We start from the raw sequence: 16,706 nt of genomic DNA on the forward strand, positions 1-16,706 counted from the left end.
GCAGTTCAGGCAGTAGTACGAAGTTAGTTTCGAAGATGAGGAATCCTCCGACCCTACCGACATGGAGGACACCGAGCGGGGAATCGAGGGCACGGGTGAGCGCGTCGATCCCGTCAGACCAGCCGACAGATCGAGTGACGATGACGTGTTTGAACCCGTCGATCCGGAAGTGGGGGATTCCAGCAATCGAAGGATTCCCTCTGCGTTGACGTTGTAGTGGACGTTGCCGAAGGTCATCTCCATGTTCCCTTGTAGATCTGAAAAGTTTGAGCGGGAGGAATCGCTGTGTGGAGTAAACTCGTAGGAGCCGAATCGAATCGGGCTTCCCAGGATTGGCGACGATGGTGTCGACGAAGTTGCTGATGAAGTTGTCGGCGAAGCCGCCGATGTCATGATCGGATCTGCCGATGCCCTGCCTTGTGCCGACAGGGTTCCCACAGACGGCGCCAATTGTCGAGGGTGCTCCTCGGCAATGCCCTCCGATAGGGGCTTAGGGTTGATGGAATCCTGCAAGCCGACACGAGACATCGATTCACGAGACAAGCGGGGAGAGCGATTTACCCAGGTTCGGGGCCCTCGATGAGGTAAAACCCTTACGTCCTGCCTGTCTGTTCTTGATTATGATGTAAACAGGTTACAATGGGGTGCCGAATAGTTCGGCTGTGATCTGTCGAGATGGCTAATTGCTAGGGTAACCTAGTTCTAAGCCTCTGTTGGCTAAGATTGCTAAGATTAATTGTGTGTCTGGATAGCCCCTCTCCTGGCCTTTATATAAGTGGCCAGGTCCCGAGAGGTCTAATCGAGTACGAGTAGGTTTACAATAGATCTATCTCCAATCTTTCCTTGCTCGGCTTCTTCCGTGTATTGTACTCCAAGTAATCTTCCGCCGCACCGTCCTAGTGGCCCATCTTGCCATCAGGTACCTTCATGGGCCTCCAGTTGGACCGTGTAGGGTAGAGCAACATTGGTTACCCGAAGGGTAATGCCCACGTCAGGTCCCATGATACCGGCGAGAAGGGGTTCCTGGAGGCTGAACTAGAGGATAGACGCTGCTGAGAGAACCCAGCCGGCATTGAACCCACCCCAAATATGGGGCTAAAATGGGGCCCGCCAAAGACCGCGGACACGACAGAAGGGCCACCATTGGGAGCAATTTCAGACAGATGGGGATGCTCTAAGAGCATCTCCACTCGTTGGCGCTCCCCACGGCGAAATTCGGACGAAACAACCGCCGGATTGGACGAACTTAAGTCGTGGGGAGTACCGTATTTCCAGTCGTCCACCCGGAGTTCGGCGGACATAGTTTAAATTCAAACAAAGCGTCGTCCCGCGCTACAAGTACGGCAGCTTGATCGGCAAAAGGAGCAAAAGGATCAGCCACAGATCGGCGATCGGAGGGAAATTACACGGAAACAGGCTCATCGGCAGTCCCGGCCGGCACGGCGGTGTCCGACGGACCAGTTTCCTCACACGCCGTGGCCGAAGCGGCTACGTAGTCGACGACGAAGCTGCGGCAGTGGACGTCGAAGCAGCGGCAGTGGACGACGGTGAGGAAGCCGAGGTAGGAGCCGGCGGAGACGACGAAGGACTGGCCGGAGTGACTCGGAGGATGTCGCTGCGGTGGCCCTGGTACCAATTCCTCGTCTCGTCGTCCATCAGTTCCATGTTGCCGCCGCCCATCAGGAACGCCAAGTCTGTGTTCCTCTTCTTCGCCGCCGCCGTCGTCTTCAGCAGGGCGATCCGGACGCCTTGGTTGGCGAGCATCTCCCGCCACCTGCCGTCGAACTTGTCGTTCCTCCCGTCGGCGTGCGACCTCAAGTCGGCCCAGCACTTGTCGATCGACGCATGCATCCTGTCGGCGGGATTGCCCGTCTTTTTGAGCTCTTTGAGCTTCTTCTGGCCTTGTTCAGGGTGCCCTTCCGCCGCGCCAGCCGCCGGAGCGTTGGGGTTGTACGGCTCGGTCTTGCTCTTCGAGAGGGTCGTGCGGGTTTCCTTCCACTTCTCGCAGTTCTCGAGGCGGGCGTAGACGTTCAGGAACTTGAACTGCATGCCGGTGTCGTCCGAGTACATGTCCAAAGCACGGCGCAGCCGGGGAAAAAGAGTACGGCGGGTCAGCTCACGACGATGTACCTCGGTGATGCAGGGTCGACGAGAGCATACCTTTTGCTCCAAGTCGTGGCCGCCGATCGGCCGTTCTTCGACCTCCTCCTGTATGCCGTGCCATTTGCTGCACGCCGTCTGCATGATCCCCCAATGGGTGGCCATTGCCTTGTCTCCCCGGTACACGTTCATGTTCGTCTTGTTGAAGTAGGGATCGACGAGTTTGCGTACGCCTGCTTCACTCGAAGCCAATATGTGTCGAACGTCTGATTGGCCCCGTTTATGCCGTTCATGGACACGGTCATCCAAGCTTCGGCGAGGCACTCCTCTTCCTTCGGCGTCCATTTGATACGCGGTTCGGCAGGCGACGAGTCCTTCTTCCTCTTCTTCTTCCCCTTCGACAGGTTGGCGGCGGCTTGAGTTGGCTCTTCTTCTTCTTCGTCTTCTTCTTCGACGGCTTGGCTTCCGTCGGCCACATCCTCCACATACTCGTTGCGCGCCGCCACAGCTGCCGTCGCCCTCGCCTCCTCTTGCGTGAAGAACCCCGGGCTCGCGGCGGAGGCCATGCAGAACCCCGGGCTCGCAGCGGCGGCCATGGAGCCGGAGGTGATCATCTCGTGGATCTCCTCTTCGTTCGGCGCCGCCATCGCACCGAACAGGAGCGGCCCTCGTCGCATGACCGGCGAGGTGCCCTCGAACTGGCCGCCACTGCCGACGTCAAGCTCGGGCGTGAACCTGGACCGTTGGACGTAGGCGCCCTCTTGGAACATGGCAGACAGCGACGGCGAGTACATCGAAGGGGAGAAGGACGACGGGGAACTGCTTATACCTTGCGCCGGCCATTGGCCGGGGAACATGGCGCCGCCGCCGCCGCTCAAGGCCATGCTGATCTTCCTCGCTTGTTCGTCCTGGGCCGCCGCCGCCCTCTTGGCGGCGGCTTTTTTCACCCTCTCCGCCCTGCCGCTAGTTTCCACCTCGCGCCGTTTCTCGTCCGCCGCCCACTGTGCGTTCGTCATGCCCGGCGGCCATTGTGGTGGACGAGAAGACGAGGAGGAGAGCGGTGGTGGACGAGAAGACGCCGCCGGGAACTGGAACTGGAAGACGAGGAGAATGGACAAATTCGGCGGGAGAGAATGGGGATATGCAAGCAAATTGGAGGGAATGGGGATATGCAAGCAAATTGGAGGGAAAATAGACAGGATTTGGTTTCCTGTCGCCGACTTCGCGGGTCCACACGACGTTTCGCGCCAAAATCTTTCGCCCGGAGTCCCCGAGCGCGCCCCGGGGGACCGGGGATGGCGTGGACTCGCCGGATGGATGAAGGGCCAAATCCGGACGAAAACGAGGAACCGGGGGAGCGACTGAGCCTATTTACGCCGTCCGGATGGAAAAAACGTCGCTCGGGGGTCGGGGGGACTGAGTGGAGATGCTCTAAGGCCCAAAGTGACATGGTGTTGCACACCCTGAGCGCCCGGCCAGCATTGCCTCCATTTCAGTACCTGCGATCTAGCATCATCTATGCTAGGTACAAGGACTAATTTCATAATTCACATGCAGCTATGTATGCATCATTTGTTGCAAATAATTCACATTTTGTAGCATATGCCGGCAACATGCAACTGTAGAAGATTCCGCAATATCAAGAGTATTGCATATTTTCTAGTGATTGGTTGATCGTCTGTGATCAAACCACATCTCTCGTTTGATCAAATCATATCTCTTGTTTCCTACTAACATAATAATGGCGAGCCCATCCATGATCAAGGTATCGAGGCGATTCACCTGCCAGATTATAGTCTACATGCTAGGTACATCTCTACACGCAAAAATATGGACACACTACTGTCAACATGCAGGATCGAACAAAAATGCAGCCATCACAACTTCAGTGGACGCTTGGCATTGTCCAGGCAGTAATAACTAACCTTTCTTCACGCATTCTTCTCCCTGCAAGTTTTAATCCAAAGTTTATAGTGGCATATACATTTAAGGTCACTAGTCATTCATGAAGTTCAGAAGAAAGCGTGAATAAGCAGACAGACGGTTAATCAGCATAATCTTATTCTGGGTGACATGTGATCCGATAAGGTGTCAAGCGGGATCACACCTATAGACTATAGTTCATTTAGAGTTGTCGCTAGCTAACTCAAAATGAACTATATGTGGGACTTTGGTGGGGTCCCCTAAACCGAACCAAAACATATGATAAAGGGGGGAAATGAAGATAAAGAGTCTGCTTGGTTCGAGACCAACCTTGCCCCACCAAAAAATTGGCATGACCAATCCAAGGGCGTGACCAAAATTTTGATAGGTAGTTGTTTGATTTGTAGCCATCGGCACTATCCAAAATTTTGGCATAACTAGACCATGTTTGGTTTGCCACAAACAGATTTCGTGCATACTAGTTCCTGGAATATTTTTTACATCTACTAACTAAATCTGAGAAAATATGTAGATTCATGATGCACTCAAAGAGTAAAAAAAATCTTTTCCCAAAAAAAAAGAAAAAAAATACCAAAAGAATGACATGCGCGGCTCGTAGATACACGCTCAGAGTACCTGGACTACCTACGTTTGCTTATGTAAGGCCGGCCAATTAATTACATGACAATACTATCAAAACAGTCGGTTGCATGCGCTACATATAGCAATAAACAAAGAAGTACATGGGAGTCTGGGACCCACTCAGAAAAAGTAACCATGCCAAATTTTTAGCGGAGCTTTTTGGTGCCCTCGGCTCACCCATGATTTGGCGAAAATAGCACTGGCGTATGGCAGGTTGGCTGCGCGAGCCAATTATTTGGTATCGATCCAAGCGACTGCCAAATTTCACGGGCTGAATTTTTTTTTTTGATAAGGTTAGCTTTGGTAGTAATTCAAACAGGCCTGAAGTCCTAACATGCCACCTACCTTATAACGTCGTCAATGGGCACGAGAGAAACTACAATGGACAGATGGTGCCACCGTGTACACGTAATACTATTTGTGGATGTCACAGTAAACCAGAGGAACAACGGTCTGTTATCTAACAGATCTTACCATATCTGAGTATAATAACCTATAAAAGTAACAGCCTCAAGCTATCCTATGAAACATTACCAGAACAAGAGCAGAGATTACCGAGATAATTCACCAATCAGACCTCGTCCAAAATCCAATTTCAAGCCAGAAAGGAGAGCTTTGCATGCAAGGCCATACTCCTAAACACACAAGCATCAATGCATGGTCAGGGTAATAAGGAATACAACATATCATGGAAAACAAAGGGTCATTGCAACTTGACAAACCAGTACCTTCGTTAGTATTAGAGCTGCTGCTTGCTCATGGCAGGAACTTGACAAGTCCACATTCATACCTTTGTAGGTATTTGCATCATTAAAAGCTTTGTCTTTTTCACCCATATGCAGCCAGCAAAGGCTCCTCTTTGCGTACAAGGTTGAATCATGAGGGTTAGTCTCAACTGCCTGCAGCCATCAATGATGTCCCACCAAAAGATCAAGATAGCTGTAAAAGACACTACTAACACACCTTGTCTTAATCAAAGGACAGAGAAAATATTTAGAAGAATAGGATACTGCATATGTACAGGCTGTTCTACAAAGAAAATTGAACCTAAAAGGTGGTAAATAGAAGCTGTTCAAAAATTGAACCTAAAAGGTGGCAAATAGAAGCTGTTCCGAAGTACAACATGTGTCTTGAACAAAATCATTATTTGGTTCACCAGGAACTTCAATATATGATAAGGAAACCAATTGTCTATTTGAGTCCTCATGATGTACTAGTATGCAGCTACAGGTAAGTAGATATATTATGACAAAAGATTTTACCTTGGTGTACAGATCCGATGCATGAGGATAATCCTTTGCCTGAAATGCAGCATCCCCTTGGGCTTTTAAAGCAGATCCCTCACATTTTTTATAATCCTAAATCAAATGTAAATGACAGTCAAATAGTGTAGAGCGCATTGCAGTGAACAATCTTTAAGAGAGTTAGTTCATTTTTAGCAATCTGCGTAACCCATAGAAATCAATGCAACTGGAGTAATAAGTAGAGTTGGCGAGATTGTATTTGTACTCTTGAACTCCCTAATGCCACATGTTGCATTATTCCATCAATGCTCCAGTCTGGAAATCTGGTTAGACGGGATGTGAAAGGAAAAAGGATCTCAACGCATTCCTTCCATCCTTGGATTGCAGCTATTTCCAATGGTGTTCTACCAATCTGTTAACGACCTTTCAAGGATCAGTTTGAGACATAAGCTTGAAGGAGAGGGAGGGGGTAGGCAATGGGGGGGAAAAAAGAATGTGGTGAAGGTATTACATTCAAGCATATTACTGTAAGATCCAAAATGTGAGGAATTGTAGACGATTGTACCGCATATGTATTAATGTATAGTACAATATGGAAGACTCTACAGTATGCCAGTCTGCAGCCAGAACTCCTGGATATGTGTATAAAATAAACAGGTCCATCAATGTTTAGTTCCTTTGCTCTTTTGTTTATGTCGAAAGCGCGGATGATGTGAACTTCAGTATTACCTAGATAAATCATTATTTGAACCAGGCATAGAACTTCAGTGTGGTGTGGCACATTTTACCCTAAATTGCTCTTATTACGACAGAGTTACACAATACTTTAGTTTGGGAGTGTAACAATTCACCCTACTAAATCTCGAAAAAGAAGCATTTCACCATACTGTTGAAATATAGAACTGGGTAAGAGCAACAACCCATCTTCTAGCCTATTTCTAGCATATGCATAACTGCCACAATATTCAGTTCATCACACCTTTTCTTCTGCATGAAAAAATAAGTATTGGTCCCTAACAGGCTAATAAGTTTCTCATTTGCAGAAAGGGCTTTTGCTCTTGTTTTTGTCAAAAGCGGGATTGATGTAACACACGTACAAAAATCAGATAAATGAGAGGATCACATTAAACAGGCTAGTAAGAAGCAATGATTTTTGAAACCTAACAAACGCGAAATAACAACATGCGGCATCATTTACGGACGTTTACCAAATGACCAACATTTACTGTATATTATATATAATGTATATGTTCTGTGATTTACAATCAGCCATTCATCTCTAACACTCCAGGAAAGTTGTTTCACAAGTTCAACTAAAAACTAGCTTGGAAGCTCCATCAGAGAGACAAACTGAAAACAGCCTAAGTAGCGGAACAGAAACTCACTTCATCGGGAATATTGGCATCAGCACCAGCTTCCAACAAACACTTGACGCAGTCAGCTAAGCCATCAGCTGCAGCTATTATTAATGGAGTTACAGGTCTACCAGCATTGACATCAGCACCAGCCTGAAACATTGAATAGCCCATGATGTTGAAGATAGTGTTTCTAGAATATGCTGCAACTTGTGCTCATTATAGGAATGACATAGCAAATTTGTTGACCTCCCGTTGGCAAAAACTATCTTATGGTAAGTAGATGCTCTAAAGGGAACGTGACTGCACCTTAATAAGTAGTTCCACGCACTTCAACGAATTAGCAAAGATAGCCAATGTCAGTGGTGCATAGAATAAACGCACAACTCTGTTAGGCTGGACAAAAGGCAGACAATACATCACTTGTACAGAAACAATAAAGCAATGGCTAATGACGAAAAATAAACTATCAGCTCTTTAATATGCAATTATTATCAGAAGAAATGAAAACATTAACAGAAACTGTGTTCTACGTATTTTAGTCAAATTCCCTTCGAAAAGCTAACCATAATGCTTTACCATTTTTGCAACTGTTTCCACTACATCGATCAGATGAATATTCAAAACAGCAAGTGGACAAATCAAGGTAATTTAAGGATATGCGGATGTTACCCGTTATCACCTATGCTGGATGCTCATTAATTTGGAAATAAACTTACATGCAAAACACAAAACACCAGAAGTGTGAGCCCTATCACATGGGGACAATACATTAAACTGTAACTTTATCTGACTGTGATCTGGCACGGTAATCAAGAATCTAATAGTAGTACATTTTAAGCAAGGGAAGAGCCAATGACCCATGAACAAAGGATACACATGGTGAAAGAAGAAAAGAACGGAAAGAGACACCAGACTAGAGTGAGCGGAAAAAACAGAAGCTGGCTCAGTCCGTTGAATGAGGTAAGAGTAGCGTCCATTCCAATGCCAGAATGGAAATATTCCCTGGGAGAAAATATCGATATGAACATTTATGGGCCCAACTAAATTCACCCTGGCAACGACTTCTCAGCTATCATGGATACAGTACTGTACACAACACATCTAATATAGACCAAAAAGAGCACACCAAATATGGAAAGAAGAAAATTATTACATTTGCGTGATACTGCAACAGCATGTCCAGCATTTGCACATTTCCACATTCAGCAGCATAATGTAGTGGGGTTCCTAGTTCGCACATGGGGTCAACATTGGCCCCTCTGGACAATAATATCTCTGCTACCCCACTGGAATCTGGATAAAATACATGAAATTTCCCGCTGCATCACATCACCATGTAGAATACAATAGATAAATAATGTAGTATTACCGAAAAAACTGTATTTGTTTCATAATTAAAAGCAACTGCTTCATAATTAAAATCAAACCATGCCCAGGAACTAAATTTCTTATAATATACATACAAGGCATTTCTATAAACCCATAAGCTAAAGTAATATGTAAGTGGTTACGCGAGACAATAAGCACTAATTTTTTTTGGAAAATTACTGCAACATGGCTTAAGGTTTTCTGGGCTGATCAACAGAACCTGACCCACAACAGTGATTAAGCATAGGAAAAACAAATAAGGTTATGAGCGGTACAGACTTGACTGTCAGTGTTCCCAGCTAATGGACACTAGTACCTAGCGTCAGGTAATGCCAGCCTGATGGGACCAAAGCATTATTGGCGTTCTTTTATCACAATCCAATATGAGTCTTGCTCAAGTTTACTTACACGTCATGCTTGATAGAAAAGCTAATGCACATCAGATTTTAGTAATCAGGATCAGGACAACAAGGAAGCTATGGCAAATGGGAGCAGGAGACAGGAGATTTCCACTGATGAAATATTTGGCAAAAATAGATAGGAGGCAGAAGAAGCTTGCGGCTATTAAAGTCCTGTATTGGTTTTTGTTCAGTCCATTATTTCATGTTTTTGGTATCAATTGTTTCTGGTTGTGAACTATGTATATGTTTTGAGTATGCATTGATTGCTATCTGCAACACCTGATGCCAAGACCAGGAGAATAAAGCTTCTTTCGTTGAAAGAAACAATTGATTGGCAGTAATACTGTTCAAACTTGAAATGGCTATCTGATGAATGAAACTATTATAGGCAACAGTGGATCTATGGATTCTACATCGATGAAACTGGATACTAGCACCAACAATGGTTCCCTAATTAAAGGTTTTTGCACCACTTAAGTCAGCAGAAAAGTGCAATTTGCAAAGACAAAAACAATCTAAAGAACAGAATGTCACTGAAGGGCAGAGACTGCGATCCGTTTTGGTTTAAATATAACAGAGATCAGATATGGCAGGTTAAACCTAAATGTAGCTACACATACAATATTCTGAAATGATGGATATGTAGGTAAGAGAGAACCTCTCTTTGTCATGGTTGCAACAACATGGAGCACAGTATACCCTTTCCCGGATGCTATGTTTGGATCAGCACCACGATCAAGTAGAAGCCTCACAGCTTCTTTAGGTGCACGACCACATGCTGCAAATAATAGAGGCGACGAACCTAGCAAGAACACAAGAAAGGACAAGCAGTTCCTCAGAATCTTCTGGCCAGAAAAGGGATAAGTAACTAAGAGCAATTAAACCTGTAAAATACAAGCTAAAGATGGCGCAAGCAGCTACAAGTGGATCATGCCATAAAAACTAAAATTAAGCGGAAGCGCGTTCGCTCACAGTGACATCATTGGTCTGTACTCATATTTTCCTATTTTATCGATCCATTATTTAACATGCATTTTTTTTTAAAAAAAAAAGGTATATTTCTGCAGAACTTTACTGATGTGAACACAAGTGCCTCCCTGCTTTAAAATGAACACGATATAACACAAAAGACTTCCAAACGGCAATCTAATAGCAGAAAAACAAAAGGAACAAACTATTGCATATCATAGTCCCAATAATTAAGCTAGCCGCCCTTCAACATCACTACTACCTCCGTCTCGGTTTAACAGGCGCGCACGCAACCCATCAAAAATACTTTGACCATTATTTTGGTCAATAAAATATGAAATCTATGTTGAAAAAATTATATCATTATAAACCTTTTTTCAATGCGAATCGAATGGTATAAATTTTGTAGATATATAATTTATATTTTGTTGATCAAATTAATGGTCAAACTTTGTCTTAAACTACGTGTGCGCCTGTTAAACTGAGACTGAGGGAGTAGTTTATACTTTTACAAAATTTAGGTTGGGGAGTTGATGATGGTCTCCAGCACCTCAAAGCAGAAAGGGGCCAGCCAAGTGAAACTAGCATTTGCAGAATTACAGTGCAAACAAAAAAAAAAGAGCAGAGCAAATTAATTACCACGGTCAGCGTCCGCATTGACGTCGAGGTGGAGATCCTTGATGAGGAACCTGCACATCTCCAGCTTCCCGGACCAGGCGGCGAAGTGGAGCGGGCCGAGCCTCCTGTGCAGCGGGTCATTGACCGTCATCTCCCCCAAGCTTTTCCCCTCCCTTGCCAACCCCTCCGCCAGCTCTGTACGGACAGATCCACGAGCGGAAACCGCATCAGATTCAGGAACCTATCCACGGGGGGGAGGGGTGTCGCGAGAGCTTACTCTTCATCGAGCGGATGTTGCCATCCCCCGCCGCCAGGAAGATCTGCGGGGTCAGCTTATCCTCGGGCCTGGGGTTGTCGAGTACGAACAGATTCTCGGGGAAGCGCTGCGGGCGAGAGGACGATCTCGCGGGGGAGGAGGCCATGGAGATGGCTCGCCTCTGCGGCTCCCCGGGGGGAATGGAAGGTTCGAGAAGGTTAGGGTTGGGCGAGTATCGAGGCGGAGAGGGGAGGAACGGGAAAAGAGCGGGAAGCGAGGGACGACGGTGGACGGTGGACTGTGCTGCTGCGTTTCGGTGTCAGAGCAAGGTATCGATAAACCCGAGAACCCGCGGGATCCATTCGTAAAAACCGAATAAACTGAACCCACCGCGATATACGTTCACGTCCAACCCGAACTCAACCACGCTGTATCCCCACCCGCCCTAAACTAAAACCATCGGCCCTGTTCGGCAGGGGTGTCTTTTTGAGTTTTGGAGTGTATTAACCCCCAGGGTTTTGGTGAAAACACTTGTTTCACCCAAAACACTTCGTCCAGCCTCAATCCCTTTCCACGTCAATCCCCTTAGGGCCCGTTCGGTGCCAGTGGTTTTTAGAGTTTTTGTGAGTGTTTTTCCAAGTGTTTTTGGTGAAAATAACTACCACCCAAAACACTAGTTAAAACACTTGTTCCAAAACACAAACAGAGTTGTGAGCAGTTTCACACGAACAAAACCGAGCAAAACTCAGCAAAACGCTAGGGGGGTGGGGTGTTTTTATTCCACCCCGGCCCAACGTGTTTTGGGGTGTTTTGGGGTGTTTTTGGACTCTAACCCGGCCAAAACCGGCCTACCGAACAGCCCACTAGTGTTTTGAAGTGTTTTAACTGGACCCAGATTTTACACCCCAAAACACTACAAACCCCTTCAATAAACACTGGCACCGAACGGGTCCTTACCGAGTTGTACTGTTCGGCATACAGGGATAATAATACATAGTTTTCTCTTCAATAAAAAATCTAATTTTTATACAAGACATTCAGTAACACGGTAGCTGAAGTACATGAACAAAAATGCATACGTGTTGATGCATTACACTAACTCACAAGCCAGATCTCATCAGTATAAAATCAGAGGCTGATGGCCAATAATACACACTTCACAGTCACTTGTTGATGCAACAAGTACCAAAGATTTTACTATCTGCTACGCTTTACTTCGGACTTCTATAATTTGTCACAGGAGGATCTGATCTCAGAGGTTGGCACCTGCATCGTCAGAGGTCGGCGTCTCCTGCTGGACATGGTGCCGCCGGAGAGATCCTATGTGCTTGTCCGGCAAATTAGGTGCCACGGTGGTTGCCGGTGTCGAGTCCAGAGCAATGGCACGTTGAAGTATACCTGCAGTACTTGTCCCTTGATGCTCACCCCATCTCCAAGCGCCAAGAACTGGTCTCCTGCAAGAACGTACCTGAAGAACACACGTGCAGTCATGGACAAGGCTGGGTTGTAGCCGAGTGCAATATCATTCAGTCAATTTGCTAAAACATGTTGCAGCCCAAAATAGATTATCACAGTAATAAAGAGTATATCTTCACTGGATAAAACATGCTACAACCTAAAATAGATGAACACAGTAATAAAGATTACAACCCAAAATAGATTAAAATAGATGAACGCAGTAACTGCAGACTTCACTTGCTAGTCACAACCTTCTCCAAGGGAAATGACAGGAATGGGTTACATGGATGGTGGCTGCCATTCATGTTTGGCAATCATGGCTGCGCCACCGTTCGTCCGGCCTTTGCCGCCGGCGATCCATCCCAACTCTTCTTTCTCGAGTTCCCTGTTTCTCCTCCGCTGAACAAGGGGAACGGATCAAAAAAAAAAAGTGGCACGGGCATATAGTCTGGTCTGATTCCAAATCTCTGACTTTGCATATAAAGAACTGGATCAAGAAACCTAACTACTACATGCATATCAAGAACTAGATCAAGAAACCTAGGTCAAGGACCAGATCAATGAACCTTATGTGCGCAGCTAGCAGCGGATGGTGGGAGGAGGGGAAGAAATATGATGGCGCTTACAGGTGAGAAACCCAGCTCTGCGGTCATCGTCGGTGGCGGAGGTGGCGGAAAGCAAGAAGTGGCTGTTGCGGATGGGAAGGAGGTGGAGGAGCTCGAGGCGGTTGCGGAAAGGAATCAGTGGCCGGCTCCAAGCGGGGCGAGGGGAATTCGCTCGCGTCGCGGCGGCCGTCGCTCGCCAGAGGGAGAAACGCGAGTTGGGGGAGCGTTTCTAATCCCCCCCGACCCGCCCTAACCCGCCGTGTATCGGGAGGGTCAACTGGGTCGAAACACCCCAATCTCGTCCTACCGAACGACCCGAACGGGGTTTCGGGTGGTTTTAAATTGGCCGGTTTTAGACACAGAAAAACACACCAATCCCCCCGTGCCGAACAGGGCCTGCAGGAACTGTAGTTATGGACCACGGTTTCCAAACAGTTACGTACCTACCTAGGGGCACCTCCTCACGTTATGGCCTACAGTTCCAGATCGATGGATCCATTGATTGATGGGAAAATCTACGGAAAAGCGCCGCACCGCGAGCTGTCATGTGCGGCGGAAAAAAAGTCGCACGGCCCCTTATTAACCGCTGTGCTTATCCTCTCCGCATCTCTCCGAGCCACACATCTCTCTCTCCAAACCACGATGGAAACACCTAGTGATGTGGACATAACCCTTCGGGTACTCGGCATTGCCATACCCGATGCAGATTATGAAGATGGACCAGCACAAGAACTCGACAAGCTGGACCTGCACGCGTTAACAACTTGGACTACAAGGAAAAAAGACTCCAATACGAATCCTACTAGGACTCTTGTAAACCCTAGCTTGGCTGATATATAAAGCCAAACAGGGGCACCCCTTAGACAGGCATATTCATAAACATAAATCATTGAGGCGACACGCCTAGACATCGCAACCCGCAGATTAGAATTAGACTAGATCCAACAACTCCGCCTATGGCGGCCCCCTGTACACATATATTCATATGGTGGATTGCTAGCAGGACGTAGCGATCCTCCACCGCGGGGACGTGAACCTGGGTACGTCGTGTACCGTCTCGCTCACGGAACTTCCGTCGTCGCCTTTCTCTAAAACCCAAACCCCTCATGGTGGGCATTGCCGAGGAACCGCCTCGTCAATTGGCGCCGTTTGTGGGAAGTACGACGACTGGATTTTATCATCCAGGCGGGATCCCTCATTATCTACATCGTCAAGATCGCATCTCGTCGGCGGCTGATTCGGGTTCCAATGGTTGTTTTACTTTACAAGGCCAGGCAGCGACTGTTGGATTGGGCGGCGCTCAACATTGTGACCTCCGCCGATGCGGAATACAATGAAAATATTTCCGGACCCGGATGAGATCGCAAGAGTAAGTAGCGTCAACCACCAATTAGCCAAGGAAGGACCAGTCCCGAAGAAAAAAAGACCTGTTGTTTCACGTAGGAGCAGCAACCAAAGCACGGAGGAGAAGTCATTTGGCTGGATCGTGTGCGTACACGCTATTGACCCGATGCATCAATAAAGTTTGCCCTCCACAAGCAGGTTTCAAAGAAAAATATTAGAAGCAAAAGCAAGAGTTGAAGCAAAGAAAATACGGCTTACTTTACGTACATACAGAGAGGACATGATCGGATCGAAGTACAAGATCTGTTGCAAAGGAAAAACAGCTTAATCAAATCAAGGGCAATAGATGTTCACCTAAAAAAGGGGCATTGATCAAGATGGTAGCTAAAAACTATACTGCAACGACGATTCGCCAAGTTGCGCGGACAGCTAGAAATACTTCGACTCCGCCGCAGTCGGTAACGACTTCGGCCATGAACAACTTCGTCGCCATTGAGTCCGGAGGAACCAACGTCGCCATCCGACACAAGGATCATTAGATTGAAACAAAACTTCGACTACTCTTCTCGGACGACCGCGCCCGCCGTTACGCACTCGTCATACTGGGGACACGCCTGTCGTGAGCCCAACATTGTGGATTGGATATATTCGGGTGCTCATCCGTCGCGGATCGGCCATATCAACTGCGTCCTCTTCATCGGTCACGTCAGCCAGGCGCCGCGTGGCTACATCATATTATTTATGGCAGCACAATTATTTCGACTGCGCACGTCGCATGGACTATCTTTGGTGGCGCAAAAATTTCAGTTGCGCCCGCCGCATGGACTATTTTTGGTGGCGCAATTATTTCGGTTGCGCCCGTCGCATGGACTATCTTTGGTGGCGCAATTATTTCGGCTGCGCCCGTCGCATGGACTATCTTTGGTGGCGCAATTATTTCGGTTGCGCCCGCCGCATGGACTATCTTTGGTGGCGCAATTATTTCGGCTGCGTTCGCCGCATGGACTATCTTAGGTGGCGTAATTATTTTGGCTGCGCCCGCCGCATGGACTATCTTTGGTGGCGCAACTATTTCGACTGCACCCTGATACGTCCCAAACGTATCTATAATTTCGTATGTTTCATGCTACTTTTATGATGATACACACATGTTTTATACACTTTATGTCATTATTATGCATTTTCCGGAACTAACCTATTGACAAGATGCCGAGTGCGCGCCTCGTTTGCTGTTTTTTGTTTCAGAAATCCTAGTAAGGAAATATTCTCGGAATTGGACGAAATCAACGCCCAGTATCTTATAATTCCACGAAGCTTCCATAACACCGGAGAGAGACCAGAGGGGAGCCAGGGGCCCCACACGTCAGGGCGGCGCGGCCAAGGGGTGGGGCGCGCCCCCCTAGTGTGTGGTCCCACCAGGGGCCCTCCGAGGCTGCCCTTCCGCCTACTTAAGGACTCCGTCGCGAAAACCCTAAAAGAATAAGCCACGGTACGAGAAACCTTCCAGAGCCGCCGCCATCGCGAAGCCAAGATTCGGGGGACAGGAGTCTCTGTTCCGGCACGCCGCCGGGACGGGGAAGTGCCCCCGGAAGGTGATGCGTGCAATTAACACACGTCCATTGGGAACCCCAAGAGGAAGGTGTGATGCAGACAGTAGCAAGTCTTCCCTCAGAAAGAAACGAAGGTTTATCGAACCAGGAGGAGCCAAGAAGCACGTTGAAGGTTGATGGCGGCGAAATGTAGTGCGGCGCAACACCAGGGATTCCGGCGCCAACGTGGAACCATCACAACACAATCAAAGTACTTTGCCCCAACGTAACAGTGAGGTTGTCAATCTCACCGCCTTGTTGTAAACAAAGGATTAAACGTATTGTGTGGAAGATGATGATTGTTTGCGAAGAACAGTAAAGAACAATTGCAGAGATTGTATTTCAGTATGTAAAGAATAGGACCTGGGTCCACAGCTCACTAGTGGTGTCTCTCCCATAAGATAAATAGATGTTGGGTGAACAAATTACAGCTTGGGCAATTGACAAATAAAGAAGGCATAATAATGCACATACATATATCATGATGAGTACTATGAGATTTAATCAGTGGCATTACGACAAAGTACATAGACCGCTATCCAAAGATGCATCTATGCCTAAAAAGTCCACTTTCGAAGTTATCATCCGAACCCTTCCGGTATTAAGTTGTAAACAACAGTACAATTGCATTACGTATCATGCGTAATGTAATCAACACAAATATCCTTAGACAAAGCATCGATGTTTTATCCCTAGTGGCAACAAGCACATCCACAACCTTAGAACTTTCTCGTCATCGTCCTGCGATTTAATGGAGGCATGAACCCACTATCGAGCATAAATACTCCCTCTTGGAGTCACAAGTATCAACTTGGCCGTAGCCTCTACTAG

At 47.2% G+C, this 16,706-nt stretch overlaps 1 protein-coding gene across 1 annotated transcript; it reads right to left on the minus strand.

Annotated features, from left to right (window-relative positions):
* Positions 1-3,617: 3,617 nt before the first annotated feature.
* Positions 3,618-11,039, minus strand: LOC124652414 (serine/threonine-protein phosphatase 6 regulatory ankyrin repeat subunit A-like; the record flags this gene model as incomplete). Its single annotated transcript, XM_047191424.1, is given in 11 exon segments — positions 3,618-4,047; positions 5,221-5,300; positions 5,394-5,564; positions 5,928-6,023; positions 6,175-6,321; positions 7,295-7,417; positions 7,574-7,660; positions 8,421-8,560; positions 9,695-9,838; positions 10,645-10,818; positions 10,901-11,039. Coding segments are annotated over 11 exon segments (1,317 nt in total), but the record flags the coding sequence as incomplete, so codon positions are not given.
* Between the last annotated feature and the right edge of the window lie 5,667 nt (positions 11,040-16,706).

This window comes from Lolium rigidum, chromosome 5, assembly GCF_022539505.1.
Source record: "Lolium rigidum isolate FL_2022 chromosome 5, APGP_CSIRO_Lrig_0.1, whole genome shotgun sequence".
Lineage (NCBI taxonomy): Eukaryota > Viridiplantae > Streptophyta > Magnoliopsida > Poales > Poaceae > Lolium > Lolium rigidum.